The 27795-nt window shown below is 47.0% G+C and overlaps 15 protein-coding genes across 15 annotated transcripts; 7 read left to right on the top strand and 8 right to left on the bottom strand.

Moving 5' to 3' along the window:
- Nucleotides 1-209: 209 nt before the first annotated feature.
- On the bottom strand, nucleotides 210-1888 carry KUCA_T00004674001 (uncharacterized protein; the record flags this gene model as incomplete). The annotated part of the gene is made up of 2 exons (XM_022601433.1): nucleotides 210-1742; nucleotides 1841-1888. The coding sequence occupies 2 exons, from the start codon at nucleotides 1886-1888 to the stop codon at nucleotides 210-212; spliced, it is 1581 nt and encodes a 526-aa protein (XP_022460680.1).
- A 336-nt stretch (nucleotides 1889-2224) lies between these two features.
- Nucleotides 2225-4810, bottom strand: KUCA_T00004673001 (uncharacterized protein; the record flags this gene model as incomplete). The annotated part of the gene is made up of 1 exon (XM_022601432.1): nucleotides 2225-4810. One exon carries the CDS (start codon nucleotides 4808-4810, stop codon nucleotides 2225-2227), a length of 2586 nt encoding a protein of 861 aa, XP_022460679.1.
- A 177-nt stretch (nucleotides 4811-4987) lies between these two features.
- On the top strand, nucleotides 4988-6499 carry KUCA_T00004672001 (uncharacterized protein; the record flags this gene model as incomplete). Its single annotated transcript, XM_022601431.1, has 1 exon — nucleotides 4988-6499. The coding sequence occupies one exon, from the start codon at nucleotides 4988-4990 to the stop codon at nucleotides 6497-6499; it is 1512 nt and encodes a 503-aa protein (XP_022460678.1).
- A 62-nt stretch (nucleotides 6500-6561) lies between these two features.
- On the bottom strand, nucleotides 6562-7353 carry KUCA_T00004671001 (uncharacterized protein; the record flags this gene model as incomplete). Its single annotated transcript, XM_022601430.1, has 1 exon — nucleotides 6562-7353. One exon carries the CDS (start codon nucleotides 7351-7353, stop codon nucleotides 6562-6564), a length of 792 nt encoding a protein of 263 aa, XP_022460677.1.
- Nucleotides 7354-7601: 248 nt separating this feature from the next.
- On the top strand, nucleotides 7602-7973 carry KUCA_T00004670001 (uncharacterized protein; the record flags this gene model as incomplete). The annotated part of the gene is made up of 1 exon (XM_022601428.1): nucleotides 7602-7973. The coding sequence occupies one exon, from the start codon at nucleotides 7602-7604 to the stop codon at nucleotides 7971-7973; it is 372 nt and encodes a 123-aa protein (XP_022460676.1).
- Nucleotides 7974-8066: 93 nt separating this feature from the next.
- On the bottom strand, nucleotides 8067-11083 carry KUCA_T00004669001 (uncharacterized protein; the record flags this gene model as incomplete). The annotated part of the gene is made up of 2 exons (XM_022601427.1): nucleotides 8067-10835; nucleotides 10895-11083. The coding sequence occupies 2 exons, from the start codon at nucleotides 11081-11083 to the stop codon at nucleotides 8067-8069; spliced, it is 2958 nt and encodes a 985-aa protein (XP_022460675.1).
- A 240-nt stretch (nucleotides 11084-11323) lies between these two features.
- Nucleotides 11324-12751, bottom strand: KUCA_T00004668001 (uncharacterized protein; the record flags this gene model as incomplete). The annotated part of the gene is made up of 1 exon (XM_022601426.1): nucleotides 11324-12751. One exon carries the CDS (start codon nucleotides 12749-12751, stop codon nucleotides 11324-11326), a length of 1428 nt encoding a protein of 475 aa, XP_022460674.1.
- Nucleotides 12752-13824: 1073 nt separating this feature from the next.
- On the top strand, nucleotides 13825-14967 carry KUCA_T00004667001 (uncharacterized protein; the record flags this gene model as incomplete). The annotated part of the gene is made up of 2 exons (XM_022601425.1): nucleotides 13825-13868; nucleotides 13926-14967. The coding sequence occupies 2 exons, from the start codon at nucleotides 13825-13827 to the stop codon at nucleotides 14965-14967; spliced, it is 1086 nt and encodes a 361-aa protein (XP_022460673.1).
- A 79-nt stretch (nucleotides 14968-15046) lies between these two features.
- KUCA_T00004666001 (uncharacterized protein) lies at nucleotides 15047-17032 on the bottom strand (the record flags this gene model as incomplete). The annotated part of the gene is made up of 1 exon (XM_022601424.1): nucleotides 15047-17032. The coding sequence occupies one exon, from the start codon at nucleotides 17030-17032 to the stop codon at nucleotides 15047-15049; it is 1986 nt and encodes a 661-aa protein (XP_022460672.1).
- Nucleotides 17033-17633: 601 nt separating this feature from the next.
- KUCA_T00004665001 (uncharacterized protein) lies at nucleotides 17634-18509 on the bottom strand (the record flags this gene model as incomplete). The annotated part of the gene is made up of 1 exon (XM_022601423.1): nucleotides 17634-18509. The coding sequence occupies one exon, from the start codon at nucleotides 18507-18509 to the stop codon at nucleotides 17634-17636; it is 876 nt and encodes a 291-aa protein (XP_022460671.1).
- A 622-nt stretch (nucleotides 18510-19131) lies between these two features.
- Nucleotides 19132-20550, bottom strand: KUCA_T00004664001 (uncharacterized protein; the record flags this gene model as incomplete). Its single annotated transcript, XM_022601422.1, has 1 exon — nucleotides 19132-20550. One exon carries the CDS (start codon nucleotides 20548-20550, stop codon nucleotides 19132-19134), a length of 1419 nt encoding a protein of 472 aa, XP_022460670.1.
- Nucleotides 20551-20798: 248 nt separating this feature from the next.
- Nucleotides 20799-22994, top strand: KUCA_T00004663001 (uncharacterized protein; the record flags this gene model as incomplete). The annotated part of the gene is made up of 1 exon (XM_022601421.1): nucleotides 20799-22994. The coding sequence occupies one exon, from the start codon at nucleotides 20799-20801 to the stop codon at nucleotides 22992-22994; it is 2196 nt and encodes a 731-aa protein (XP_022460669.1).
- Nucleotides 22995-23240: 246 nt separating this feature from the next.
- On the top strand, nucleotides 23241-24920 carry KUCA_T00004662001 (uncharacterized protein; the record flags this gene model as incomplete). Its single annotated transcript, XM_022601420.1, has 1 exon — nucleotides 23241-24920. One exon carries the CDS (start codon nucleotides 23241-23243, stop codon nucleotides 24918-24920), a length of 1680 nt encoding a protein of 559 aa, XP_022460668.1.
- A 223-nt stretch (nucleotides 24921-25143) lies between these two features.
- Nucleotides 25144-26018, top strand: KUCA_T00004661001 (uncharacterized protein; the record flags this gene model as incomplete). Its single annotated transcript, XM_022601419.1, has 2 exons — nucleotides 25144-25169; nucleotides 25229-26018. The coding sequence occupies 2 exons, from the start codon at nucleotides 25144-25146 to the stop codon at nucleotides 26016-26018; spliced, it is 816 nt and encodes a 271-aa protein (XP_022460667.1).
- A 402-nt stretch (nucleotides 26019-26420) lies between these two features.
- On the top strand, nucleotides 26421-27755 carry KUCA_T00004660001 (uncharacterized protein; the record flags this gene model as incomplete). The annotated part of the gene is made up of 1 exon (XM_022601417.1): nucleotides 26421-27755. One exon carries the CDS (start codon nucleotides 26421-26423, stop codon nucleotides 27753-27755), a length of 1335 nt encoding a protein of 444 aa, XP_022460666.1.
- Between the last annotated feature and the right edge of the window lie 40 nt (nucleotides 27756-27795).

Genomic DNA, 27795 nt, shown 5'->3' with positions numbered 1-27795 from the left:
CTGAAAGTCGCACCACCACCTACACTGCCCCGCAAACATTCATGCAGGAAACGGCATACGTCTGTCGCTACATGCACCATTAAACAAGCTTCGCAACATAATATTATACAGTATCTTCAATTATATGCAATATGCAGATCAAAGTGATGTCGCCAGGGTCACTTACTCAATCAATCCCCCCATCTTCCTCAAGATGCAAGTCCTGCATGTCAAACCAACAGGTCTTTGATTGTTCTCACTAATGGATTGATGGATGACCAAATAACCATCACAGTTCCAAACAACGTGAAACTCAGCGAAGAAACACTGGCAGCCTTTGGATTTACGGTAAGCAAATGCGAGGTGGAAACGGCACCGCAGTTGAGCCCTAGAGTCACACCTTCAACCATATCTGAGTCCAATCTCAACAGCTTCAGCATGGCCTCACCGCTGATGACCCCGATAATGCCACTTATGACAGTAGAACAAGCCATAAGACTCTGATTACCACCGAGGTTGGCAACCAGAGGGGTCCCCAGCGCGAGTGTGACAGATCTCCCGGTGAAGCCGAGTGCCATGGAATCAGAGAGTCCCAGTCTGCTAACTATAGGAGGATAGCAGAAGAAACATATGGCGGCACAGACGAGGATTGGAACAGTCAAAACCAAGAAATTCTTCTTGAGGTCCATCCGATAGCGATACATGGGAATGGAGAGGGACACGATAGAAACGTCCATTAAAGAACTTAGCAGATCACCACATCCAGGCAGCTTAGGATAGTTCTTTCCATCAAAGAGATGAAGATACGTTCTTCCCGTCTTGTAATCCCTCAGACTATCCAAAAATCCTTGGCCTCTAATTTCGGTGAATATCAGAATTATCAACAGCTCAACAGCAAACGAAATCAAGATCGGGTGTGCAAAACGTCTCCAACGAGGTGGGATCAACATGCACGTCTTGAACAAAAGAACAGTCACCCCCAGTTGATACGGCAACTCATAGCCCGTGGTGAAATATACAACGATTCCAACAATGAAGCAGATCGTGTAAAGACTCCAGTCAATCACCTGACACAAATTTCTGACGACAACTCCGTGTGTGCGACTAAACCTGTCAACGGCCGCATTGGTATCGATCTGGTCTATCTGCGTGAGTTGCTCCATTAACGCTTCCCCTTCTATGTGGTTTTCCAAGTCTGTTGCTATATCCTGTGATTCCTCAGAAGCCGTAGTCGTTGCCGAATCCAATTCCGGGATAGTTCCGTTAGAATCAGCTTTGAATTCCGGTTTCAACTCCTGCTTCGATTCCTGGGCTCCAGACTCCGAGTCTGTGGGTGTCTTTCTCTTGCTAATCTTACCCGCCAAATAATTTTGAACGATCTCAAGTCCGAGCGTCAAATATGCAATTAGAGCAAACATGGCTAAATAACCTATCACGAATATACCGCAGATAGTAAAAGCACCTCCGACTCCAATGTGCTTGCTGAGAGGAAGCACCACGAACGCGGGTATGAAATAAACGTTCATCCACCGCAAACTGAATCCACAAGGAACCTCCAGCACTTTCAACACAACCTCAATTTTTTTCTCTCCAAAAATGAGAGCTAGAAGAGACAACCCTATAAATTGGATCAACATGAGACACACAGAAGAGGGAAATCGTATTCCTATCACCTGTATGATCCTCTGAATCCCGTATAATATCATCAGATAAAGGATGATTCCAATCGGAACCAACGCATAGCTCCGAAAAAGGTATTTGATCTGAAATCAGTTAGTATACTTGGTGAATTACCAGGCCCTTCTTCGTCTGATAGACGGAGGGGTACCGCGAGCGGGGCTCCTTCTTGGTCCCTACTTACATCTTTGTTAGACAGTAGTCTCGATATCGAGCTGTTTTGCCAACTCATTGGTATCTTGGGATAAGAGACAATAACAGGACTGTTAACCCTTGTTTGTGTTCAGAGTCCATGAATTGGAGGGAGGATCTGGGCAAAAATCACACTTTTTATTGCTACAGATAACGCATGCGCCAAAAGCGGCTTAACTATGTAAACTCGCTGGAAAAAAACGGTCGGGTGGGGGTGTGGGCCAAAAACGCGGGATATACAGATCGGGGCTGCATAACCATAGTGCTCAGGCCGGGGCAGAGTCATCACCAGAGTCATGCGTCTGGGCTAACGGGAGTTTGGCTACGACATCATAATGTACACTCAATTTACAGGGTTATATATATAAAAGTCTGTCTAGTGCTTTGAGATTTGCGTAACAAACTCAATCAACAGAGCCTGCGGTGTCTTTCTCTGGTTGGCAATCTGTTTCTTGAAAGCGTTGAAAGAGTCACCTCTAAACGGCTCGGCTTTCACAAACTTGTCCAAGAGGTGCTCTTTTTCTTCTTCGTCGCCGTGTTTTGTCAGAAACAGGTAGTACCATCCATAGACATCGCCATTATATTCATCTTTGGAAAGTGCCATGTCGAAGAACGATTTTGCTTTTCCGACATTGGCATCTTTCAGCCAGAGCGACTTTGCAATTTCCAGAATGACCACAGAGTCTTCCTGGGTGAGTTTCAGATCGCTGATATACGCCTGTTTCCGCTTGGATTTGGTGTCGAGAAATTGCAATTGTAGCCCCAGCAGCTTTGGTGAATTGGGTAAGCTCTTGAGGTTTTTCACTAACTTGAACTGAGCTTGGCCTGGTCCACTGGTCCTACTCTCAAGCATCACCTGTTCCAGTAACAGAGCCTCATTTTGCGGATTAAGAATCTCAGCCTTCTCCAAAATTGATCGGGCCCTGATGGTGATGTTCTTGGATTCGTAGTATCTGGAGTAGGCGACCCATATGGGCACACTATGAGGGCATTGGCTAACTGCGTCTTCGTATGCATCAACTCCACCATCACCTTGCAGCATCTGCAGCCTCTGCAGATGAAGCTTCCAGCTCTGTGGGTATTTTGTCAGGCCTTCGTTGGCTAATTTTAATGCTTCTGGAACATTGTCGTTACACCTGTAGAAGTTAACCAGTTTGTAGTAGCTTCTTTCTGTGCCTAGTCGGTCCAGTGCTTTCACCAAGGTATCCTCCACTTCAGCCCAGTTCTCACGTGAATTTTCAAACTTAACTATGGCAAAGTATACTTCTTCATCATCAGGGAACTGCGAAAGACAACTGTACAACGTCTCTGCCGTGGCTTCAAGATCACCAAGTTCCTGCCATCTGAATTTGGCGTATCTTAAATAATTCATGCATTGTGGCTGAGTAGAGGTCAGCTCCTTGTAGCAAGCATCTTGGTCGGCAAGACTTCCATTCGTTTGCTCAAACTCGAGATAGTCCTCCCAATAATCTGCGTCTTTCCTGCTGAGCTCTTGGTACAATAACCTGACTATGTCATGTTCGTCCTTTGACTTATAAGTCTCCACCAGCTTAGCCAGTTCCTCTACTGTCACCTCAACAGTCGATATAAGTAGCTTGCATGTTTCAGGGTACTCATTATCAAGTCCCTCTAGCCAATTGATGGCGGGGTCGCTCGCTTTGGAAACACCTCTCGTTACCAAGCCTGGCAAATGAGATGGGTCGAACTTCTCGCACAGTTGGAAGGCCTTCATCCAGATCTCTTTCAATTCGCCAAATTGCTTGCGTGATTTGTTGAGCAATGCTTTGGCTTCATCGTAGGGTGAGACAGAAATCAATTTCAACCAAAGCGAGAGTTCGTTGGGTATCAGCTCCACGGCCTTTTGCAACAGTCTAATGACTCCATCATCGTCCTGATACTTAATAAGCTCAAACCAAAGGACAGCATTGTCGGGAATATTCTCCAGCGCTTTCTGGAGCACTCTTTTCTTGTTTAATTCCGCCGACTCCAACATGTATGCCTGGAACCACAACCTAAAACTGGTTGAGTTGAATCGCAGACCCTCGGCTACAATTGACTTAGCAACTGCAATATCTGAAAGATTAAGCCTAACATTTTCAAGCCACACATCCTCAGAATGAACGCAAACCTGACAACCCTGGGAAATCAGGCTTTTTGCACTTTTGAACTTCTTGAACTGTTCCTCCAGTCTGGCTGACGAGATCCAAACGTTTCCGTTTTTGGGCTCAACCTTTCGCAAATTTGCCAGCGCAAGCTTCATCCTTTGGTAGTCACCAACCTCCTGTGGTCTATATTCTATCAACGAGAGGTCATTCAGGTACTTTGAGGAATCCAAGTTCTGACCAGTATTGAAGGCATTACCATTACCAACAGCCAACTGGCTATTATCCAGCTTTAACTCCAATAATCTGTCCTTTGCAAGCTGAATCTTCCTGAGATCAGTCTCCTCGGAGTTCATCGTCTGGTCGCCTCCAATCACACTATCAGGAGCACGGTAGAATCGCTGTTGTTCCTGCAACAACATCTTGGACCTCTTATTTTTCCTTGTGAAATCTCCAGATTCAGGAAGATTGAGCCACTGTTCTCTATCCACCTGAGACAAGTCCCTTTTCAGATCCTGGAATTGCAGCCCTATCGCGCTTATGGATGAAGACACATCTTCACCTTCATTGTTCAAGGCCACTTCTTCATCACCACCTTTCCTCTTTCTCTTTTTGTTTCTTAATTTGGCCTCAATAGACTCATAAATCAAGTCACTCTCATCTACTTGGTCGTCTCCCAACAAACCTGCTTCATCACCCGACACATCCTGGTATTTATCGTCGTATCCGTCTTCGATGTTCGTAAACTCTAGTCTGGCGTCTCCTATGTCCTGCTGCGTCGTGAAGCCTGTTGCTCCACGGCCGAGACCAGCAACATACCCGACGGGAGCCTCTTGATCCAAGAAACTCTTACGATCCATAGAGCATGACGTGTAGTTAATGCGTTGGTGAAGGAACTCTCTTGTCTGAAAGATAGGCAAACCATTTTTAGTGCACCACACAATCACGTGACTCCTGATACTAATTTTTTTTTTTTTCCAAAACATCTTTGTATGATCAAGCCTCTTGTTTCTCCACGAAGCAACTCTCACCAAACAATGTCAAAGCGTGCTGGTGAACATCACGATGACTCTGAAAAGAGTCAGATTGCTAAGCATACCGATGACGGGTTTAACCCAGATCGGTCCATAGACGAGGAACAGGACGTGGAAATGGGTGAGTTTGAAGACCCATACGGCGATGACATTGAGAGCGACGGAGAAATAGTGGAGATAGACACCGATGGAGAAGGCGATGGCCAGGACCTCGACCAAATTGCAGAAGACGAGGAAAGACAGCAAGAAGAAGAAGAGCAGAACACTCTGTATCTTCCCCATAAATCAAGACCTTTAGGTCCGGATGAGATGCTGGAACCAGATCCAACTGTGTACGAGATGTTGCACAGAATGAACCTTCCATGGCCTTGTATGACGCTTGATGTTCTTCCAGACACTCTTGGTGCTGAGAGAAGAAGCTGGCCACACTCCGTGTACTTGGCCACAGCTACCCAGGCGAAGAGAAGCAAGGACAACGAGCTTATCATCATGAAACTTTCATCTTTGGCCAAAACCCTTGTAAAGGACGATCAAGACGATGACGATGACGAAGAGGAAGACGATGATGTGGACTATGATCCAATCCTGGAAAGTGAGACGATTGCATTGAAAGACACCACAAACAGACTGAGGGTGTCACCATTCGCAGCAGAGACTGGCGAGTACTTGACCGCAACCATGTCTGAGAACGGAGATGTAAACATCTTCGACATATCACCACAGTTCAAGGCCTTTGATTCGCCAGGCTACATGATCCCCAAGCCAAACAAAAGAGCCATCCACACAATCAGGAACCACGGTAACGTAGAGGGTTATGGTTTGGACTGGTCTCCACTGGTGCAAACCGGTGCGTTACTATCTGGTGATATGTCAGGAAGAGTGTACCATACTCAGAGAACAACTTCCAAGTGGGTCACAGAGAAGTTCGAGTACCAGGCATCGCAGGCGTCCATCGAGGACATACAATGGTCGAGGAACGAAAAGACCGTGTTTGCTACAGGAGGTACAGATGGGTACATACGGATCTGGGATATCAGATCAAAGAAACACAAGCCTGCTATCAATTGCAAGGCTTCAACTACTGACGTGAATGTGCTGTCGTGGTGTAATAAAATTGACTATCTGATTGCGTCTGGTCATGACGATGGTTCGTGGGGTGTTTGGGACTTGAGGCAGTTCAAGCCCAATTCCGAAACTTACTCGCCAGTTGTCAGCTTTGACTTCCACAAGTCCGCGATCACCTCGATCGAATTCAACCCACTGGACGAGAGCATCGTCGCTGTTTCGAGTGAAGACAATACTGTCACCCTGTGGGATCTTGCTGTGGAAGCTGACGATGAAGAGATCGAACAACAGAGACAGGAGACCAAAGAGCTGGAGGATATTCCAGCTCAATTGATGTTTGTGCACTGGCAGAAAGATGTCAAGGATGTCCGTTGGCACAAACAGATCCCTGGTACTCTTTGCAGCGTTGGTACCGATGGGTTGAACGTTTGGAAGACAGTGAGTGTATAGTTAGTCTAATAAAGCCAAAGGATCTTTTGAATGTTGTCCAGATAAGTGGAGTGACTGGGGTCTCAAACCAATGGAGTTCTCTCGTCAACCATATCCTCTGCTATTTCCTGTATTATTTCACTCTCGACGATAGTGAAGTGCCTGTAATAAAGACACATTATCAATAGCACCAATTGCAAAATTGCAGCTGTAAGATACGGCAGCCACGAACTCCATCTGGAACCGGGTTGGCTATACAGCAAGAAACTCCACAGAAAGCCTCCTGGCGTTTGCATGAACATCATGGATATGGACAATGTGCCCGCATGTTGTAGCTTGTAGGTGGTGGCAATTTGTGGGAAATATTGCACTCCTCCCAGTATTGAGGACAAAATTCCACAGAAGTTGGCAAACCATAACAGGCTTGAAAAGCTCTCATTCTGAAAGTACAGAAGATACACCACAGCACCAAAACTGATTAGTGTATATACCCAAAACACTCTGTAGACCAACAGAAGTTGCTTGCGCTTTGCGGAGTTATCCTGAGCGAGCGCCACACACAACACCAGTATCAAACAGTATGATATTGATTGGACTCCAACTTGGAGCAACCCTAGTTGCGAGCTCAGGCATCCAAAACGGGAGATAACCGAGCAACAAACTCTGCCTGGATAAGTGACAAGAATCAAGTTGCTAAGAGATGAAATTCCAGAAGCGGATCCCAGCAAGAGGAATATTGGTGACAGTCCCTCGGAGGTCCTTCTGCTGATGATAAGCAGATGCTGTGGCAGGTACGATAAGAAGATGGCGAATGCAAATAGCACCGAGGAGGCAAACCCAATCACCGTTGGGTTTTCGTAAATTGAGCAATCCATCTAAAATCTGGTCACAATCAGCCGTACAGCAAAGCGATTGTATGGAAACTGCAAACAGGTTTTGTTATCTTATCGTTCCTGAATCCTGCTAAACGTTTGTTGCGTGCACCACACAAAATATAAAAAGGTCGTCCCCCGACAAATGTATCAAACCAACAAATTAGAAGAGCCCATTTTATTTGTCGTAAGCCATTAGCGACTGAACTGTGGTGTATACGATACTTCAGTTATCCGATATCTGACCAATAATGACTGTCGCTACCGCCTTTGCAGAGACCACAAAATATACGCTCTCCCAACCGGAGATGCGCATCAGGGTGCTGAACCTGTACAGAAGATACCTCAGACATTCGAGGGACTTCGTGAACAGTTACGATTTGGACATACCAGCTTCACAGGTGAAGACCAAGATAAGACAGGAGTTCGAGAGACAGAGATTTGTGAAGGATTTGCCCGTGCAAAACGTGCTATTCATGAAGGCCCAAATGGAATTCCAAGAGCTGGTCAACTTCTGGAAGCAACAGTGCCATGTTATGCAGTACTTCGAGAACCCTCACACCTACTATGATAAGACCAAGAATGATACCTTTGTGGACAAGTTCTTGAAGGGTTCTGATTAGAGGAATACAAGGGAAAGATCACGAGAAATAAGAACGAAAAAAACATAGAACGAAGTGTCAAATTCAACGAGAGGCTTTCCCACACAATCGTCTTTATTTATCCTTGACCAGCAACTTTTTAGTTATGGAATCACATAGTTTATCATCAACAATCTTGATAAACCTCAGGAGCTCAAAGGAAGTCCCGTAGTCCTTATAGATGACAAGCTTATTCAGGATCTCCAAGAGGATCTCTTGATCTTGCAGACTGATCACCGAGTCGTCTTCCTTTTCAAAGTTCATCACCACGATCAGAAAATGAGCTGCTAATTTGTAGTTCTTGTCGTCCAGAATCTCCTGGAGCATGTCTCTTGGAGTTTCCCCGACCTTGTCGAAAAATCTGATCCAATTCTGATTTTCCACTTTCTTTAAGAAGTTGAGGTAGATGGAGTGTTTGAACTTGGTCAGAGCAATCAACTCGTTCAACTTTTGGAAATAACGGTCCTTTATCACCAAATCCGTGATATCCTCGTTGTCGTCTGATTGTTTCCCGTCCACAATATGGTTCAACAGCAGTAGTTCCAAACAGAAGTTGAAGTGCTTGTATCTGTGAAAGTTCTTGTAAACCTCTTCCAACGAGCCTTTGTCTGCGTCTCCTAATTGAACGGCCAGCATCACGTAATAGTCAACCAAATTCACCAGATAGTTCTTCTTGACTGTGGACAGCTTTATTACCTGCATGCTTTCGTCAACTGTGTCCTGTACATCCACTACGCCAATTCGGGAAATGTCCACCTCGAGCCCAAGAATGAGTCTTTTCTCGGGAATTGCAACTATGGGATAAGGCATGGTAGCATTGGCTTCGACTTCATCGTCACGCTCGTTTCCGCCCATTGATTGCCATTGGATGGAGACGGGCTCCAAGTCGTTGAGATCTCTGCCATGAGCAATATCGTAGTAGAGAGTCTTGTGGCCATTGAAAGCAAGCAGTATGTCTGCTGAAGGGCGTTGGTAATACTCAACGTTCTCCAGAAGAGTGAAACGCTGATAAATCGTCTTGGAGCGACCAGCTGCCTTTTTGATGTAATAAAGCGAACCCTTGACGAGCATCAGCAGGTCGTCTTCTCCCACTCGCGATATACACTTGATGTGAAACATGTTGGCCAGATTGACAAAACTGTCCTTCAATTGATATGCCCTAGTTCTCTTGATCGTAATTTTGTTGGCCTCGTGCGAAATTTTCCAGCAGTAGCAGTTCAACTGCGTCGTCAGAACAATCAACTCGTCCGTGAAAGTGTCAATGTCAAACAGCAAGAATTGCTCGCCAACCTTGGTCTCATTGAGGTTGAACCTCCACACAATGTGGTCATCGCAATATTCGTCATTGTTGAATATGTTTGGAGAATATACAACAATCTCGGAAACCAGCTGGTCCTGCCTGTAGTTGGCTACTGCCAGGAACAGAAAGCCCTGCCACCAGAGGCAATTGACCACCAGATTTTTGCCAGACTCTGTGACCGGATTGTAGTTGAGCCCAATCAGCTCTTTCCACCTGTTCTTGGTGAGATTGTGGACGATCGTGTTGGAATCGCCCACTATGCACAGACAGTTCCCATCGTCGTTCACGGAAGAAGCCACTATATCCAGGTTTGTCAGCTTGAACCTTTCCGGCAACTCCAAGTTGATCCACAGGTTCGTATCTTTTGAGAAATCCATGTCTTCGAAGTTGGAGTGATAATCTATAAGCGCCTTGTCGTATCCCTTGAACACAGAAACAGTGTCTTTCCTCACTATCAACGGTCTTCTGAAATTAATGGAGTTGTAATTTCGGGAGTGGTTAAGCGCAGCTAGCTCAACGACAAACAACCGATGCTTGCTTGCAAAGATCAGCTCTTGATTGTGAGAGTATTGTCCATCAACCAGCGAGGAACACCAGTTGATGTCAGGAACAGAGGAGAGATTGTCGTAATCAAAGGTGGAGAAGTTCAGATTGCCCAGTCTGGAGTAGAGGTTCCAACCTTTTTCGAACAGTGCCAGAACGCACTGTTTTTCCGAGCCAACGGGGTTTATCGAAATCAGATCATCAGAATGAATGTGTTTCTTGACCCTGCGGACCAATTGGATGCCGCCATGGGCAAGTTTGTAGATGAACAGTTGACCGTCTCTTGTAGCCACGGTCAACAGACTGTAATACTCGTTGATGACTGCGTCTATAATCTCCGAATCTGTGTTCAAGACAATCTTCTGTCCTTGTATTTCAAATTGGGGACCTTCTTTGAGCAAACAAAGCCAGCATTCATTCTTATCGTTGATGATCAGGAACAGCCCCAGCGCCGGATTGAACACACACTTCTTCACCAAGGCCTCTTTATCGGAGTACCACTCCAAATCGTCAAACTGGTGCACTTCTATATGCTTCCCGTCCTCCTTGGTCTCGCCCAAGTTCACAATCTGGATGGCATGCGGTTCTTTAGTGAAGATGATCAGTCTCTGCTTATCCAGAAGGAAGTAGTCCAACAACTTCGACTGAATTTTTAGTACCAGCCGTATTCGCAAAGTGTGATCGTGGTTTGGAAACATCGGCACGTTGTTTCCGAATATCGAGCTGAAATACGACTGGACGTTCTTGGTATCATCCAGGTCCAATATATATCCGTTCTGAAGCATCTTGTTCTGGGACTCACCAAACACCGTGAGTGTCTCCTCCAAACTGGTCCCATTGGAATTTTCTGGATTTGTGGAAATGGTGTATATAAGCAGAAAGTTTTTCCCCGTCTCAACGACGAATTTCGATCCATCTTGGGACCTTTCGACATGAACGTTCTCGCCAAGAGCTTCAAGAGACTCTTCAGACCTCACATGGGCTCCAATAGCAGCATTTGTCTAAGAAAAGTCAGTAAAACCAAGCCAAAATGTACAATCAAAACACACGCAAAGCTTACTTTGTAATTGAACAGAAATATCGACCTGTATGTGATTGCAACAAACGGGTTGTTGCGCTTGTTTTGGCAAACCTGTCTTATCGGATCCAGATGTGGATGCGGTTTATAGGAAGCCTGCTGGGAGCCGGGCTTTGGACTCGGCAGTTCCGGCAGCTTTATGACCTGCGACACGGATATTGGCCAAAGCATGTGACCTTTCGAGCCCTTGTGATGCGAATTCGGTAAGTAAGCGTGTTAAGTCTGCACACATCACTTATCACAAGACTCCTCGGGGAATCTGCCAAAAAGGGCGTGTACTACCCATCAAACTAGACCTACTTTTCACGTCCTCTATAATGGGCAAATCTTAAATAGTTTTTCGACATAGTCTAGTTTAAGTTATACAGAAGTGAGGGTGAGCTTAGTGATCGCAGACCGGCTGGGTACCCATTAGGCACCGTCAAGAGCACACAGAGCCGCACCAACACCAGAACCATCTTTGGCAATGTTGATGTGCAACCTTCTCTCACCCTTGTCTCCGATCTGAGTCAAAGCCAGAGCATCTCTCATCATGGCTCTGAAGCCAGGGTAAAATTCAACCACGGAGCCATCGACACCGACATCAATCTCCTTATGGACTCCCTTTTCAAAGGCACCGGTCTTGACAAGGATTCCAGCGAGAGGAATGGCAGCCAAATAAGCTGCTCTCTTAGAGATCGCACGTGTGAGGTCCTGGATAGCAAGACGCTCCTCTTCTGTGGTTGGCAGTCTGAGGTTCTGCTTAAGAGTGAGCTCGGTGGCCTTGAGACTCGAGGAGTCGTCAATCTCCATCAGCGACAGCACCTCCGAGTCCAATTCCCAAGGCGTGCGAAGACGATGTGGCAATTTGTCAAAGGTAGGATATTGTCTCAGGATAAGACCCTTTTGGTGGAAGTCAATGAGAATCTGTCTCAAAATCTCACCGAGGAACATTCCACTGACCCTCTTTTCGAACATGTGGTATCCTTTATTGCTGGTGAGAGCATCAACGGCAACATCGTACTTCGAGTTTGGCAGAACCTGCAATTTGTTGTCAAATGAACCCCATTCGGTGTTCACCACCATCTGTGTCACACCCTTGGCCTTCAGACTTTTCACCACATCGGCAGGCAATTTCTTGATGTTGTCAATGTCCTCTGGGTAGGCTCCGTTGGTACCGGTACCAAAAATGGCACCGATCAGGGTGTCTCCCTGCTTACCACCAGCAACAGCACCCGAGGAGTAAGCTCTGGAGAGCAATGTTCCGACGGTATCGTTGGCAAGGGCCACAACGTCAACGGGAACGTTCTGCTTGTCCAGTTGGCCCTGGAAGACAGAAACAATGTCCTTTCCCACCAGGTCTGGGATATCAAAGCCCTTGGTCCATCTCAACAGGGTTCCCGAGTTCAGACTCGACTGGGTCACAGGGAAGGAGAACGTGAATCCGAGCTTGAACTTGGACTTTTCATCGGTCTCCTTGGCCTCGTGGTGCTCGGTAACAAAACTGGCCACTTTCGAAGCCAGATAGCTGAAAAGCTCTTCTCCAGAACCAGACATCAAGTCAACTGGAATTGGGTTCTTGGACTGAACAAGCTTGAAGGTGTGGTCTCCAGCAAGCGTGACAGAACACACTCTGAAGTTGGTTCCTCCAAGATCGGCAGCAAGGTAGATTCCACGCTCGGAGCCAGTTGGAATCGTGTTAACATATGTGGGAATCATGGGAAGCCCGTGAACATCCTCGTCAGAGGCAAGGCCTCTGTCGGCAAGCTCGATGAAGAGATCCACTCCTTGTTGGAGTTTCTCCTGCGACACCGCGAACTGCTCGGCGATCTCGGCAACGGCAGCTTTGAGTTCAGTCATCTTTGTAAATACTAGCAAATATTCCAAATATATAGCACGTGGCTGGTTTTAAACCGAATATATTTGCTATTGGAAATATATCACAATTGTTGTGTTGTAAGAAACAAACGACGGAAGAAGAGAGAGGGGAAGACTTACTTATATACCTTGCCGAAAAAAGCTAGTGATGGGCTGTTGGCGGCACGGAGAAACTGTCTCCGGATAAACTAGTTCTGGTAGGGAATGACTGAGGATGGCTTGGCATGGCTGGGGATGGTTGATTTGGGATGGATGAGGATGGTTAATATTTAATTAGATTTTTTGATTTTGATAAAATCTGATTAAATCTGGTTCAATTGTTTTCTACGTGTTATGGTCCTGATTGTCCACTTTCGTGTGCGGGTGGAACCCACAGGTTGGAATGCGGTTTCAACTCCGAAGGGCTGACGATTGTGGTCCGAAATATGGACTTGAGGAGTGGAGAACATAGCTAAAATCTGGGACCCCCGTGGTGCACAAATTTGAAGATATTCCATCGTTTCCAGAACTATGCTGACTTAACCCCAGATCTCCACGACGCACCACCCCGAAGAAATCACCTGTTGTGAAGCATTAGCGTGCGGTGCATGCCAAACGGTCACACGTCGAACCACTCCGGCACCCCACCACTTCCCCACGCTCCAGCTGCATATGGGGCCTGAATAATCAAAATCTAGCGTTCAGCTGTAATCACGAGACAAATGCAAGTAAAACAATTATTGCCGAGCAATACGGCACAGCCGAGTGAATCCCGCATTTCCATCACGTGACGCAATGGACGACCTTTGCATCGCACGAGTTATGAGCACGGCGTCCATATGCTTGATTATGCGTGCGGCTTATCGAGGCGCCGTTAGATACGCGCCCAACCAACTGTACAGAAAACCAAACATGTTTGAGGCAAATGCAAATACACTGAGTATCATGTCAGGTGTGTATCTTTGGACAGGTTCAATTGTGAGAGAGTCTTGTGTGTTTCTAACAGTTCAGTCGGGGAAACCCCACTATGCACGTTCCTGCCCTGGCGGCTATCAACGGTGCAATGTCCAACCACAATGGTGTATCCGAATTTCAATGGAAACGGCCAGATAATGTGGAGGTAATTATCGAGATTATTACAAATGTTTTGCAGCTTTGTTACCTAACTAATAGCCAGCTCCACCAAATATGGTTCCCATCTGTTCACACCCACAACCCCGATCAACTCGCAGGCCAATTTGGCCGCACGGCTGACCCAATCCACCCGAATAGACGTTTTGCTGTTGGGAGCATCTTCCCACAGAGACCTCAAGTTGATGTGCGAGTCACTCAAGCTCTACATCATCCCCAATGAAACCTTGATCCTCGTGGACTGTTCGTTTGCCTTGGGGCTTGAGGCGTTCGTATTCCAGATCTTCGAGCAAAAATCCTCCGTTTTGGCGATCTTCAGCAGCGTGGACGTGAAATTCCAGAACAATTGTCACTTCCAGATTGGAGAAAATGTCTCCATGACCGTGGGGCTTACTCGGTCAACTGGGGTAAAAAGATTGGATAAACTGCAAACCGACTGTCTAAACATGAAGAGCTCAGTTGGTATGAAGCTCCGCACACTGTGCGAAATTGCTGACATGGCTGAGTTGAGCCAATTTCAGGTTACTTCCCTCACCATAAAGCCCAGTTTTTGCGCCCTGATATGGAAACATATAGTCAACTTTGTGTGCTGCCATGTCTTGCATGCCATCTACGATGACATGCTGTTCGACTCCAAGGGCCCGGTGCTTGCGCCTGTACTTAAGGGAGTCTACCAGGAATTGTGCAAGATCGGTCTGAAGCTGGGTGTCGAGAAAATAAACGTTGATCTGAGCGCTTTGGTGGCCAACTACAAATCTAAGTACACCGTCAGGGACGACCCTTTGAATGCCAGTTTTACAGAGTTCAACTTCCAGAACGGAAGAGAGACGTTCGTGAGAATTGCGCTTCTTCAGTTGTTAATCCTCTCAGACGACATCCAGTGTGGAACAGTGGTTGCATTGGAGTGCACCCTGGCAACTTTTGAGCGGGTCTTGCAACTTGAAAAGAAGCGGTCTTCACAAAAAGAGATTCAGTTCACCAAGTCGATGTTGAAGCCAGCCAGAGCACGTTCCAAACCAGCATCTTCTGCACCTTCATTGAACGACAGAGTCACGTCATTGCTGGGACCAAACAAGTATCGCTGTTGATATTTTTATATATCTGTAAACCCCAAGCTAATTAACACAGATCCGTTGTATCACCTTCCCTCTCTATTTTCTCCCTCTATCATAACGACATGGTCAACCATTCCCAATTGTTCTGCGAACCGTCTGCAGCATCCATGTTCAACACCTGGTCAAACTCCAGAGCCTCCAGTTGAATATCGTTATCGTTGAAAGTCACCATCATGTCAGCCGCATTCTGATGTCCATTGGTTGGAGGCTTCGTCTTGGCCGACTTTGGAATTGGAGTAGGGTTCAGATTATCACCATCTGCACTCTCCTCTTCAATTGCCTTGGTCAGTTTGGTACTGAGAGCAGGACTGGAGGCAGCAACCGATTCCGAGCCTCCTACCGAAGAAGCAGGTCCAGAGCTACTCGCTCCCCGTTGCCTCTTCTTGATCACGTCAGTCTTGAGCGAGAGCGGTCTCACCACTCCGTGAAGCTTCAGGAACAGCCCGCACGCATTGCAAAGAGGCTCTCCCTCGGGATTGCGTCTCCACAGTGGAGTAGTTCTCGTATTACAATTCGTGCAACTTGTGGGCTGGCCATTCAAAGTATTGTTGAAGTCACTGGCATTTCCGCTAGACGACATTCCCGAGGTAGGAGTCACAGCCTGTGGTGTGTTATCAGCTGGTGATATCGACAGTCTTCTGGCCTTGCCCTTGACTTTGACGGTCTTAGCAGACCCAGACGCAGCTACGCTCTTCTTGCGGACCATTGGCTGGCCCGATTTCAGCTTGGACTTCTGCTGTTGCTGCGTACTCTGCTGCTGAGGCTGTGACATCATCTGGTTGGACACCTGTGGGAACGGGTCCATGTTGGTATCTCCGTCGAAATCTATGGCCAGACCTTGGGCATACTCGGCCAGCGGATTCTTGGTATTCTGAGCAATTGCGTAGGGAAATTCGGCTTCCTTTTTTATCTCGTTCCGGGATTGTGGCTGCACTTGCTGTGTCTGCTGGTGTTGAGAATGGGACGGCTGCTGCTGTTGCTGCTGCTGAGATCCTCCATTCACGCCTATGTTCATGCCCATCCCGTCAATCCCGTTCTGCTCCCACAGTCCCTTCCATTGGTGCGAATCCATGTGCTGCGGTTGCTGTTGCTGCCGCTGCTCCATTTTCAAAGTGTGCGGCTGCTGCTTCCGCAGCGGGTTCTTCTGCGGCGACTGATTGCTCTGGAAATATGTATCGAAATACGTACTAGAATCCCGGTGTTCTGCGCTTGGAGTCTGCACATTGGATGAGTTCGGCGAGTACATATCGCCATTGTTGCCGAGGAAATTCACAAAGCTGGGATTGTGGTGTAGCGACGGAGGAGCAGATCCAACCATCGTCTGCTGAGACAATCGCGAGGAAACATCGTTCGGGCTCGGGATGTCCAGGTCGAACTGCGAATGTGATCTGTTCATCTGTGATTGCGAGCGATGAACCTGGTGCGTCTGGTACGGGTGGGCGACTGAGGGCTCGTAGATGGTCTTGGCAGAGTACTCCTCCTGGCCTATTCTCTTGATATGAGCCACATAGTCGAAGTCTTCAGCAGTCGGGTCTGTGACGTTTTGCTGGACCGTTTCAGCACCGAGACCGGCATTCACAGCAGGGCGGCCCGGACTCGCAGCGTCCATGCTGGGCGTCCACATCTTGGTATTATCAACGAGCTCTATGTCAAGAGCTGGGTGTTCGGGCCAGCCGTTCATGTTGTTGAAAAGGTTAGAGGCATCGCCGTCTTGATCGGAGACGTTGCTGTTGAGAAATTCCTCGGCAGATTCTCTTGGTTTTATCCTTCCAGAGTTCTTCAAATTGATTGACATCATGCGCCAGGTGAGGTTTTCCATTCTGGTGCGGTACGGTAACGAGGCCTTTGCCTTGGCATACATTCTCCATAGTGCGGTAGCGGCATTCTCGTCATTTGGTGCCTCTGAAGCTGGTGAAGCTGTATGAAGGTCCGCAAACTGGAACTTATTGGCGAGTTGCGACGAGGCCAAGTCGCCTTGCGAGAGCGAGTTGTGGTTCATCGAGACCGCCTGATTGAATATGTCAATGTTGGAGAGCATGGCGAGAGAAATCGATGATTAACCTCTGCTTTATTCAAGCCGACCTCCGTTTTAACTACGGCTAAGCTCAGATGTGATCCCTATGGTCTGAGGGAAAGACGTAGCGTCAAGCCCATTCGGTAGCGGGAATATGCTTTGGGAAATTTGCAACGGGTTAATCCCCTTGGGTACATGCAGATAGGATTGCGATCCAAAGTTCCTATTGGTTGGATAAGAGAGGCATGCAGGATGGGCGTGGCTCGGTTAAAATATAATAGGATATTACATGAGCACAGCATTGGCGGCTTTTCATTGATTATGTCAGCAGTGTTTTTTGTCTAGCATCTTGCATTGTCTGCCTCTCGTATGCCTTGTCCTTTACATCTTCTTCATTTCGGTTCTTTGCTTCAGTTACATGCTAGTCTGAGGGATCAAACTGATTCATCAAAGCAATTCGTTAGTTGTCATTTATACAATAGGTTACACAAATGAGGGGCCCGACCTAAGCCTATGTCGGATGCCATCTTCAAAACTACTACATCTACTCTGTTGTTGTGAACACAATGTCATAATTTATTGATTTTTCGTTTATTTTGCTAGGGCAGTTATCCAGTCAGCACTCCTACGCTAGGGGCAAAACCTCAGAGTTTGCCTCACCCACAACATTTCCAGCTGGGTCGTATTCACACACGATATACGTTCCCCAGTAGCTGTTGCAGTACTTGCTGGCACAACCCAACTTGGTGGTGTCCTTCCAGATCACTTGAGTGAAGTGGTCCAACACAGATGCAGCAGAATAGTCATAGTTGTCACCCTCGGAGTACCAAGCATCAACGGCACCAGTCGTGGAGTAACCCAGGGCGAGGTTCTCACCGTATGGTCCACCGGAATGGACGAGAGATCCACAGTCGAATTCGTCAGCATAATTCTGAGCGTATGAGGCCAGAGTAGAGTCCCAGCTCAGATCATCCACTCCATGCAGAGCTCTGTACTTGTTGTGTTGGTTCAGAATCTCGGTAGCGAAGTCGTCAGAGGCAGCTGTAGTGGTAGCTGCAGCCGTCGAAGTGGACGAGGACGAGGAAGTGGTAGGAACAGTCTTAGTCGAAGAGGACGAAGTTGTTGGAAGCGTAGATGATTCACTCGAACTCGAAGGTGTGATCACAATCTCCACAACTTGAGCGGTAGAGGAAGCAGAAGAAGTGGAGCTGGATGAGACGGTGCTCGAAGTGGTTGGCTTCTCGAATGTGACTGCAGGAATCAAGAAAGAAGACGAAGAAACCCCAGTGGCTTGGCTAGGCAAAAGCTGCCCGTTCTGGTCAACAACCCTTGTAACGGTGACCACATTGACATTGGACTTCGAAGTGGAAGTTGAAGACGCTTGCTCACCAACATAGACAGTAGTGGCAACGATTCTGGTGTTCGTCACGAAATGAATAGGCAAGGCCAATCCAAAGGTGCTCATAGCGAGCATCAAGAATGCAAATTTCACCGAGAGCATTTTGTGAAAGGAACTGGGCTAGGATAAAGGAGTGATCAAGTCGGATGAAACCTCAGTTTTCAGAGGAATAGAGACAACGGCGATTTGCGAAGGAATGTAGCAGCGAGTAAAGGAATGGAATCAAGAGCAGCTCTAGACGGTGAACTGTGTAACTCTTGGGTTTTAGGACAGATTGTAGCCTGTTGACTCTGTATAAGACTCGTATACGAACAAAAGTCTAGAAGATGATTCCACAGATCAAATGTTGTGATTTTCGGAGCAGGTCTGCTGTCACCTGGGACATTCGGTCGCGTTATAAAGGTGTTCCGGCCGCGAAATGCAAACCAGCCTCCTCTGTCCAAAAGCGGCAATCGCCCAGCCTCAGTGAAATTCTCAACCACGAGCTGTAATACCAGGGAGAATTGGTAATTCTACTGTTACTTATACCATTTTATCACTTATTACAAACTGATTATCGTCCTCGGGCAAATATATTTACAAGCCCCTTGCCGTGTTCCTTCAAGGGATTTTAGTCTTCAACCCAGCCTCCGCGGCAGGAGCGTTTGAGAAGGTCGTGCTCTCACCGCGTCATCAAAAGTAAACAAACAGACGCCGAGACCAATTTACATTTCGAGATGAAGCATCACCGTTCTTTCCGGAATAAGTCCAAAATCATTTTTCCGAGGCTTTCAGAGGGTACCTGGTACGTGCTCTGTGCGGTGCGTTGGTGCAGGTCTCTGTAGCCAAGACTTACACTTGCAATTGAAGTGTTTTGGGGCTGGGTGTCTATTTCGTTGCCGCCCAAAACGTGCCTTTTCAGCGCTTCTGGTAAAGCTGGTGCAACTCTTTTGTACGCCAACTTCAGCTCTTTTTCAATATCAAGATACATTTTCTGAGACGGCAATGGCGCTTGGAGGTTGTATCCTCTTATGTTGTCATTTAATGACCTCAGCTTGGCCTTCAAGTATTTGCGCTGCTTCTCTTCCCATTCGAAATCGCGTAACTGCTCGCTTCTGTTGGACCTGTCCTCTGCCTTGATGTACTTGTTCAAAAACCTCAGTTTCTCTTCTAGATCCGACTTCGGAAACCTGTCACTGAACAGCACTATGGCTCTTTTGCGCCAAGCCTGATCTAGCGATTCCCTGAACTTTCTGATTGCAGCATCCACACTTCCCTGCTTCTCGATCCAGGGCGGCATCGCATCTTGGCGTTTCAAGATGTTATTGAGGTGGTATTCTGTTCTGTCAAGATATGCATTTTCCGTGTTGAAATCCCGCTTAAAAGGCTTTCCCCGCGTAACGTTGTTAAATTCACCGCGTTGTTTGGCTTCTTCTATCCGCTGATTAGCCATTGCTGTAATGGAGTTGTTCACTCCAACGAACGAGTCTGATAGCAGCAAACTTGGCCCTAGAAGTCTCTCCTTGTAGAGTTCCGCGAAATGCCGGTCTTCTTCCTCTGAGGACGTCTTGGTCTTGGCCGCATCCTTGGCATTATCGGTGTTCGAAATTTTGTGTAGCTTATAGTCAAGGCTCTTCTCTTTGGCCAAACCAACTCGTTCCCTCAAGGGCACAGGAGGTGTGATTAAGGGCCGCACCTTGGTTGTCCTCTTAGGCTTATGCTTATCCATTAACAACCGCAATACAGTGTCTTCAGCCTTTTCATCACCAGTCCACACATCATCCATGGCAGTATCCTTGATCTGTTTACCCACATATTTAGGGATTTGACTGATCCCAATTTCCTTCTGATATTGGTTTGTGAACTCCGAACCTTCGATTCTTCGAATCAGTTTCTCTATGTCTGATTCATCAACCATGGCGCTGGGTGCGGACTCAGTCACTGCTGGTGTCTGACGATTGTACGGCAACGCATCAACAGGTTTTCCAGCCTCAGGATTCTCACTGGAGGGATACGCATCTTCAGCCAGTTGTTCCAGTCTCCTTCTCATGGCACTGTCTTGTTTGTTACCAACTGGTTTGCCGCTAGACGCGGGGACAAGGCGGCTGAAGCCGGCGGTTCCAGTCCTGCCGCATTTATAACATAAACGACTTTTTATGATCATTGCGTAAACTTAAGATCACCTCTCACGCATCTGTCATATCCGAATACACCACTGGGACAAAGAAAGATCAACCCCCATTAGAGCAACTTCTCTCTATTACCTATCAGCCAGAGATGATTGATTGCGTGCATCAATCAACGTTCCCGATGAGGATTGGATCGATGATTATTAAGGCCCGAAAAAAGTTTTGAACAAGACTTGACTTCAGTTCTTTCACTACAGTTTCATCGGACCCGCCTATTTGAAGAATGGCTGGCTCAACGATTGCTGTTGGTGCGGGATGTGCTGTGCTTTATTTGTTGAACGGAGGAAGGTGGTCTGTGACGCTGCTGATCTTGCTAGCGTTCATCTTCATTTCCAGTAGTCAGTCTGAGGTTTCTTCAGAGAGTCACAAGACAAATGAAACAGGAAAGCCAAAATCACCTCCTCAGCCGGATGAGCTTGCTATGGACTTTACAACTGTGGACTTTGCTGCAAAAACCAAGCCCACTTTCCGCAAGGCTCCAGACGCTACCAAGGTGGTAACTGAAGGAGCAGTCTCTCTGAAGAAGTCGGCCAAAAGAGTGCCCAAAGTGATCAAAGCCACAAGACCAGTGCGGAAATCCGCAAAGGAGATTCTAACTAAATCCCATGAGACTCTGGTGAACTCGAATATCATCATATTCTACACATCCCTTACGGGAGCCAGCGAACGGACTGCGAGAAGGTTATACGAGCACATAACCAGTCTTGGTCTCACGAACAAGCCGCAGATTTTGAACTTGGACGAAGATGTGGACGATTTGGATGACTATTTTGTGAATGTCCCTAAAAAAGACCAACTGGTGTACATTTTGGTGCTGCCGTCTTATGAGACAGACTCACCCATAGACTACTTCCTGGATACTTTGCAGGAGACTGCAAACGACTTCCGGGTGGATAAATACCCACTCAAGAAGCTCGCTGGGTTTGCTGTGCTTGGATTGGGTGATTCGGAATCTTGGCCCGAAAAATTCTGTTATCAAGCCCAGATTGCGGACAAAAGACTCAGCGCTCTTGGTGGAAGACGTATCTTCCCGGTCGGCACCGTTTGCATTAAGACAGGCGGGGAACTTAAGGTTGATGAATGGATAAGAGGACTGGGAGAATCCATTACTGATGATGAACCTTTTGTTTTCCAGGAAATGGAGAGCGATGACGAAGACGAAGACTCCAACGCTTCGTCCGAGGATACGCTTATTGACGTTGAGGATATTACCAAAGGCTTCAATGTTGCTTCTTCCGACGAGAAAATTGAGATCAAGCAAATGGTGGCAAAAGATTCACCAACATACAAGTCATTAACTAAGCAAGGATATACCGTTGTTGGATCTCATTCTGGAGTCAAGATCTGTCGGTGGACCAAGTCTGCCTTGAGAGGACGTGGTTCATGCTACAAATTCGCTTTCTATGGAATTCGCTCTCATCTTTGTATGGAGACTACACCTTCTCTTTCGTGCTCGAATAAGTGTGTATTCTGCTGGAGACACGGAACCAACCCTGTCGGTACGACCTGGCGTTGGCAGGTGGATGAGCCGGATGTCATCTTGAAGGGAGCCCTGGAGGGACATTACAAAAAGATCAAGCAAATGAGAGGTGTTCCTGGTGTTGATTCAGACCGGTTCAATGAGGCATTTACTGTTCGTCACTGTGCACTTTCATTGGTTGGTGAGCCAATCTTCTACCCTCATATCAACGAGTTTGTGGGCATGTTGCATGCAAAGCACATCTCGTCATTCTTGGTGTGCAATGCGCAGCATCCTGATCAATTGAAGGCTTTGAACAAAGTGACTCAGTTGTATGTATCCATCGATGCTGCTAATAAGAACGAGCTGAAGAGAGTGGACCGTCCTCTCTACAAAGACTACTGGGACAGACTTCAAAAATGTCTTGAGATACTCAGCACGACTCAGCTTCACCAGAGAACCGTTTTCAGATTAACTCTAGTTAAAGGGTTCAATATGGGAGAAGTAGAGGGTTATGCTGATATGGTGGAGAAAGGATTACCCTCTCTCATTGAGATCAAAGGTGCCACTTTCTGTGGTTCATCTTCTGGAAACGGTAATCCGTTGACCATGCAGAACATTCCGTTCTACGAGGAATGTCAGAATTTCGTTAGGGCGCTGAATAAGGAAGTGAACTCCAGGGGATTGGAGTATGACATTGCCGCCGAACACGCCCATTCCTGTTGTATTCTTATTGCTCAGAAGAAGTTTCAAAGAGAGGGCAAATGGTACACACATATAGATTACAAAAGGTTCTTCGAGCTCTTAGAGAGCGGAGAAGAATTCACTGATATGGACTACATCGCGCCCACACCTGAATGGGCCTACTGGGGATCAGAGCAAGCTGGGTTCAACCCCCAAGACCAGAGGTTTAACCGCAAAGAGGAGAAGTTAAAAAGGAAGCTAGCCATGGAAGTGTAAATTCAGTTAGTTTCCCCCTTATATTTTGTATATTCAAATGGAAATCAATTAGCCGCTCAAAGGTCCATTTGTAAGCCACCGTTAAACTTCAGGTACGGATCTCGGATGTGGGTCTGCATCTGCATGCATCTCCCCCACTCTGGCAGATATTCGTTATAATCGCGTAGATCTGACACTCCCTATATATCAAGGAACTGCTCCTTTTCATACAAATCCACTTAGTGCTTTGTTATATAATTCTCCATAATGTCAAATTCGTACTTGGAAGTTGCTGCATCTAAACGAGAGTCGAATCTCGCAAAGATCCCAAAAGAATGGCTGTTGAAATCGATCCCCCCACCAGAAGAAGTTCCCAATGTTTCCAAGTTTCTTCCCAACATACTATCCGATCAGGAGATGGCGATAATCACGAGCACCGCCACAGAACTCGTGGCTACGATCGCCGATGGCAAATTGACTGCTTTGGAGGTCACAAAGGCGTTTTGCCATAGTGCGGCCGTGAATCACCAGTTGACTAGGTGCTTATCAGAGTTGTTCTTTGATAAGGCCATCGAAAGGGCGACCGAGCTTGATGCCTACTTTAACAAGAATGGCCACACCGTTGGACCTCTTCATGGTCTTCCCATATCGCTCAAGGATCAGGTGAATTTGAAAGGAGTCTCCACGTCGATAGGGTTCATCGCACCGTTCATGGCCCAGGAGTACGCTGATGCCATCTGCGGCTATGACGATTCCAACCGCGATAAGGACTCACTGATTGCCCAATCACTTGCTAAAGCAGGTGCGGTATTTTATGTTAAGACCACCGTTCCAATGGCAATGCTGGGTTACGATACTCGTACCACGTTGTTTGGTAAGACTCTGAATTCCATCAACAGAAAGCTGAGTCCCGGTGGATCTTCTGGTGGAGAAGCCTCATTGATTGGTGGATTGGGAAGTGTAGTGGGACTGGGAACAGACATTGGAGGTTCCATTAGAGGACCTTCTGCATTCCAGGGTCTATACGGATTGAGAGCTAGTACAGACAGATTCTCGTATCTGAACGTGTCGAACTCCTACCCCCACCAGCCCATTCTCAAGTCTGTTATCGGGCCGATAGCTAAAAATCTCGAGGATTTGAAGCTGGTATCCAAAACCATTATCAACTCCAACGAGTGGGAAGAAGACCCAAAAGTAATCCCAATTCCATGGAGAGAGACTGAGCTGGGAAACGACCTGAGTTTCGGTATCATGGAATGGGACGGAGTGGTTTACCCTCATCCTCCCATTACTAGGGCATTGAAAATGGTTGAAAAAGCTCTTCAACTTGTGGGATACGACACTATCGATTTTGTTCCTCCAATAAAACATCAGGGTTCAGGCGGTCCTCTGGACTTGCTGATTGGAATCTTCACCTCTGACTCATTGCTCGAGCTTGAAAAGTACTGTGCAATGTCAGGCGAACCCATGAACGACTTGCTTTCTGGGTTTGGTGTGAAGAACAAAACTCTTCTCAATGTTGCTGAAACTTGGGAACAGTCCAAGGAGAAGTATAAGATTCAGTTGGCCTACGACGAAGGAGTTAGGGAAACCAGACATTCGACCAAATCGGGGAAACCTATCGATTGCTTTATCACTCCCGGCTGGGGCTCCACATCGTATATATCAGGTGAAAATTTCAGATCTCCATCTACATACACCAGATACCTGAACGTCTTGGATTATTCCGTGATCACTATCCCAGTGACACATGTGGACAAAGAGATTGACCTTCCCCACACGTATTCGCCTACCAACGAGCTGGATAGAGCCAATTACGAGAACTATGACCCGGAATTAACACACGGAATGCCTGTGACTCTGCAGCTGGTTTGTGGAAGGTACCAGGAAGAAAAGTGCGTTGCGCTGGCAGAAAAGGTTGTTGAAGCTTTGAAAAGCGTGCAATAGTTAGTAAAAAGATACTGAACAATTTATAGAGACCAAGATAAGTAGTCCTCGGTGGTGGCTGGTGGATTCAAACTTGAGTGTACTCACCAATGTGGCTGATGTGTTGTCGCCACTATGCTCTTAACACCACTTAGATCCAACATGGACAACTAAGTTGTATCTGTTATCTTGACAACATTTTACATTAATCACGTTTATCACATAAATTTGAACTTGGGGCATCATGGGGTTGGAGGCTACTATGATAATGTAAGTGCCGAGGTACAATTCTGGGTTTGTCGTCCAAAGCGCACCACTAACTCAAGCAGTATCGACAACTCCGATTATATGAGAAATGGAGATTATCTGACCACCAGGTTCAACGCACAATTAGACACTGTTGAGATGATATTCAGAAGAAAGATTGGATCGAATCCGGAATCTTCGGTGGGGTTGATCTCCATGTCTGGAGAATCCGTGCAGGTTCTGGCTACTTTGACAACGGATTTCGGGAGAATACTGTCTGGAATCCACCAAACTCACATCAAGGGCAAATCTCACTTGTTGACTGGATTGCAAGTTGCAGCATTGGCCTTAAAACATCGCCAGAACAAAGTGCAGCACCAGAGAATCGTGTGTTTCGTGGGCAGTCCGATTGATGAATCAGAATCTGAACTAGAAAAGCTGGCAAAGAGACTGAAGAAGAACAACGTAGCCGTTGACTTCATCAATTTTGGCGAGGAATCGAAAAACACGTCCAAGCTGGAGAAATTCATCTCGGTGGTCAACAACCATGATAACTCCAACCTGGTGACTGTACCACCAGGGCCAAGGCTACTCTACGAGAGTGTTGGATCTTCTTCTATGTTTGAAGATGACAATGGAATGGGAATGATGGGCGCAGGCGATGGATTTGATTTTGGTGACGCTAGCATGGACCCAGAGCTGGCTCTAGCGCTAAGTTTGTCGCTGGAGGAAGACAGGGCCAGGCAGGAGAGAGAACGCACCGAGCGCGAGAAGAATCAGCCCAGTACATTGGAAAATGTCCCAGAGGAGACAAACGAGGGTTCTAGCGAGGTAAAGGATGCCGATACCGATATGAAGGATGCCGAGGATTAGACCGTTTAATCATTTTCCATTGCATTGGTAGTGTGGAGACTAATTAGCCGCCGCACTAAATATATCTGTTGATCTATGTGCGCTTAATCGTAGACAGTTCCCATTCGCCCAATAACTTGCGCCTTGTTTTTTTGCTAACAACAGATTTTCATGCTCCGATTACCATCCTGTTTAAAGCCGTCTGCGCAGCCCAGCGGTCAGTCGAGGATGAACTCGATGCACGGGATGATGAGCCGAGATCGAAACCCTGGGGACTATCGAGAAGGGTTCGTATTACCAAACATCTTTAATATTGATGGAACAAATTACTAATACTTAACCAGCCATGGCGCCATTGTTGCACCACTTCTTTCTGTTGATAGCCGGTATCTGACAGCCCTTCCTCTGACAAAATCACATTTCATGGATGCCTACTCTAAGGGTAAGTGGAACCTGTCGTCTGTTCCATGTCCCAGTTGTTTTGGAGGCACCACATTTCTCTCACCTCCAGAAGCTTACAATGAGTCTCAACGGTTGCGTGCTGTTGATTCGGTCATGAACCTTCCACAATGGGACGAGACAGCCTTCTTCGATAACGTCCTGAAATCGGCCATGAGAAACTTCGATTGTAATGGGGCCTCGATCAGTTTGATTCATGACACAAAGCAGATAGTCAAGCACCAGAAGTCGCTGGGGTTTCAGGAATGCCCAAGAAGATTCTCTATCGACGCTCATGGTATTCTGTCGGTCGATTTCTTGGTTTTGCTCGATGCCTCTAAGGATTGGAGAACTTCCTCGAGTCCTTTCGTTAAGGGAGTTCCCCACATCAAGTTCTATGCTTCTGTACCATTGGTTCTGAAAGACGGATCAGCCATAGGTTGTTTTTCGGTCTTTGACGTGTATTGCAGAGACAAGATCGACGAGTCTCACATCTTGAACCTGAAGAAAATGGCCGAGGATGTCGTGGCCCTGCTGCAAATGACCTATGCCAAGGATGTCAGTCTGGTCCAACAGAAGCCCTCGTTGTTGAGGCAACTGGGCAGAGCCACCGGTGGAAACATTCGCTCTTCAAGCGTGATTTTTGAGAAAGATGGCTCGGGAAACGCATACTCACAATCCAGCAAGTTCAGGGTATCAGACAGTTCTTCTGCGTACAGGGACGTAGATCCTTATGTTTGGAAATCACTCACCGGAAACACCAATATCAAAACCGCAGCCGCAACAGTGAGCAGGCTGATAGCCGAGAAGTGCAGACTGGATCTGGTGTATGTTGCAGAGATCAGGGTATCCGAACTGTTCCAGATCCAATCAGGTCTGTTTCCAGCACAAAACCAAGTGGAAACCGACACCTTCAAGAGTCTCCACGAGCTGCAGCGTATTGGGGAAGAGAGCGTGAACATGAGGATCATAGGAATATACGGTGCTGAGAATCTTGACCCGGTGAAGCTGGATCCCAGTCTCCACTATAAGGCATTGCGGTCGGAATTTGGAGTGCTGTATTCCACCAGAGAAACCACACCAGTCTTCAAGACTGGAATGTTGATGCCATTCTTCAGATACACCTCTCGTCTCGTCCGCAAGAAGAGGATATCCAAGAACCACCAGACTAACACTAGAACCCCGATCGATCTCTTTCACAGATCCGGGGGGTATTTGGTCGTTGCTTTCAACGCCTTGCCAAGATCATACACAGAGCAGGAGGTGACATATGTGTTCAGTGCTGTCTCAGTATTGAGAAGGATGTTCCTCATGAAGTGATAAAGTAAGCACAAGTTCCTGGAAAAGTACCATGACGTAG

Source organism: Kuraishia capsulata, genomic scaffold, assembly GCF_000576695.1.
Source record: "Kuraishia capsulata CBS 1993 genomic scaffold, Kuraishia_capsulata_scaffold_5, whole genome shotgun sequence".
In the NCBI taxonomy this organism is placed as follows: Eukaryota; Fungi; Ascomycota; class Pichiomycetes; order Pichiales; family Pichiaceae; genus Kuraishia; species Kuraishia capsulata.
Note: the sequence above shows the minus strand (reverse complement) of the source record. Positions and strands in the feature narration are given on the sequence as shown.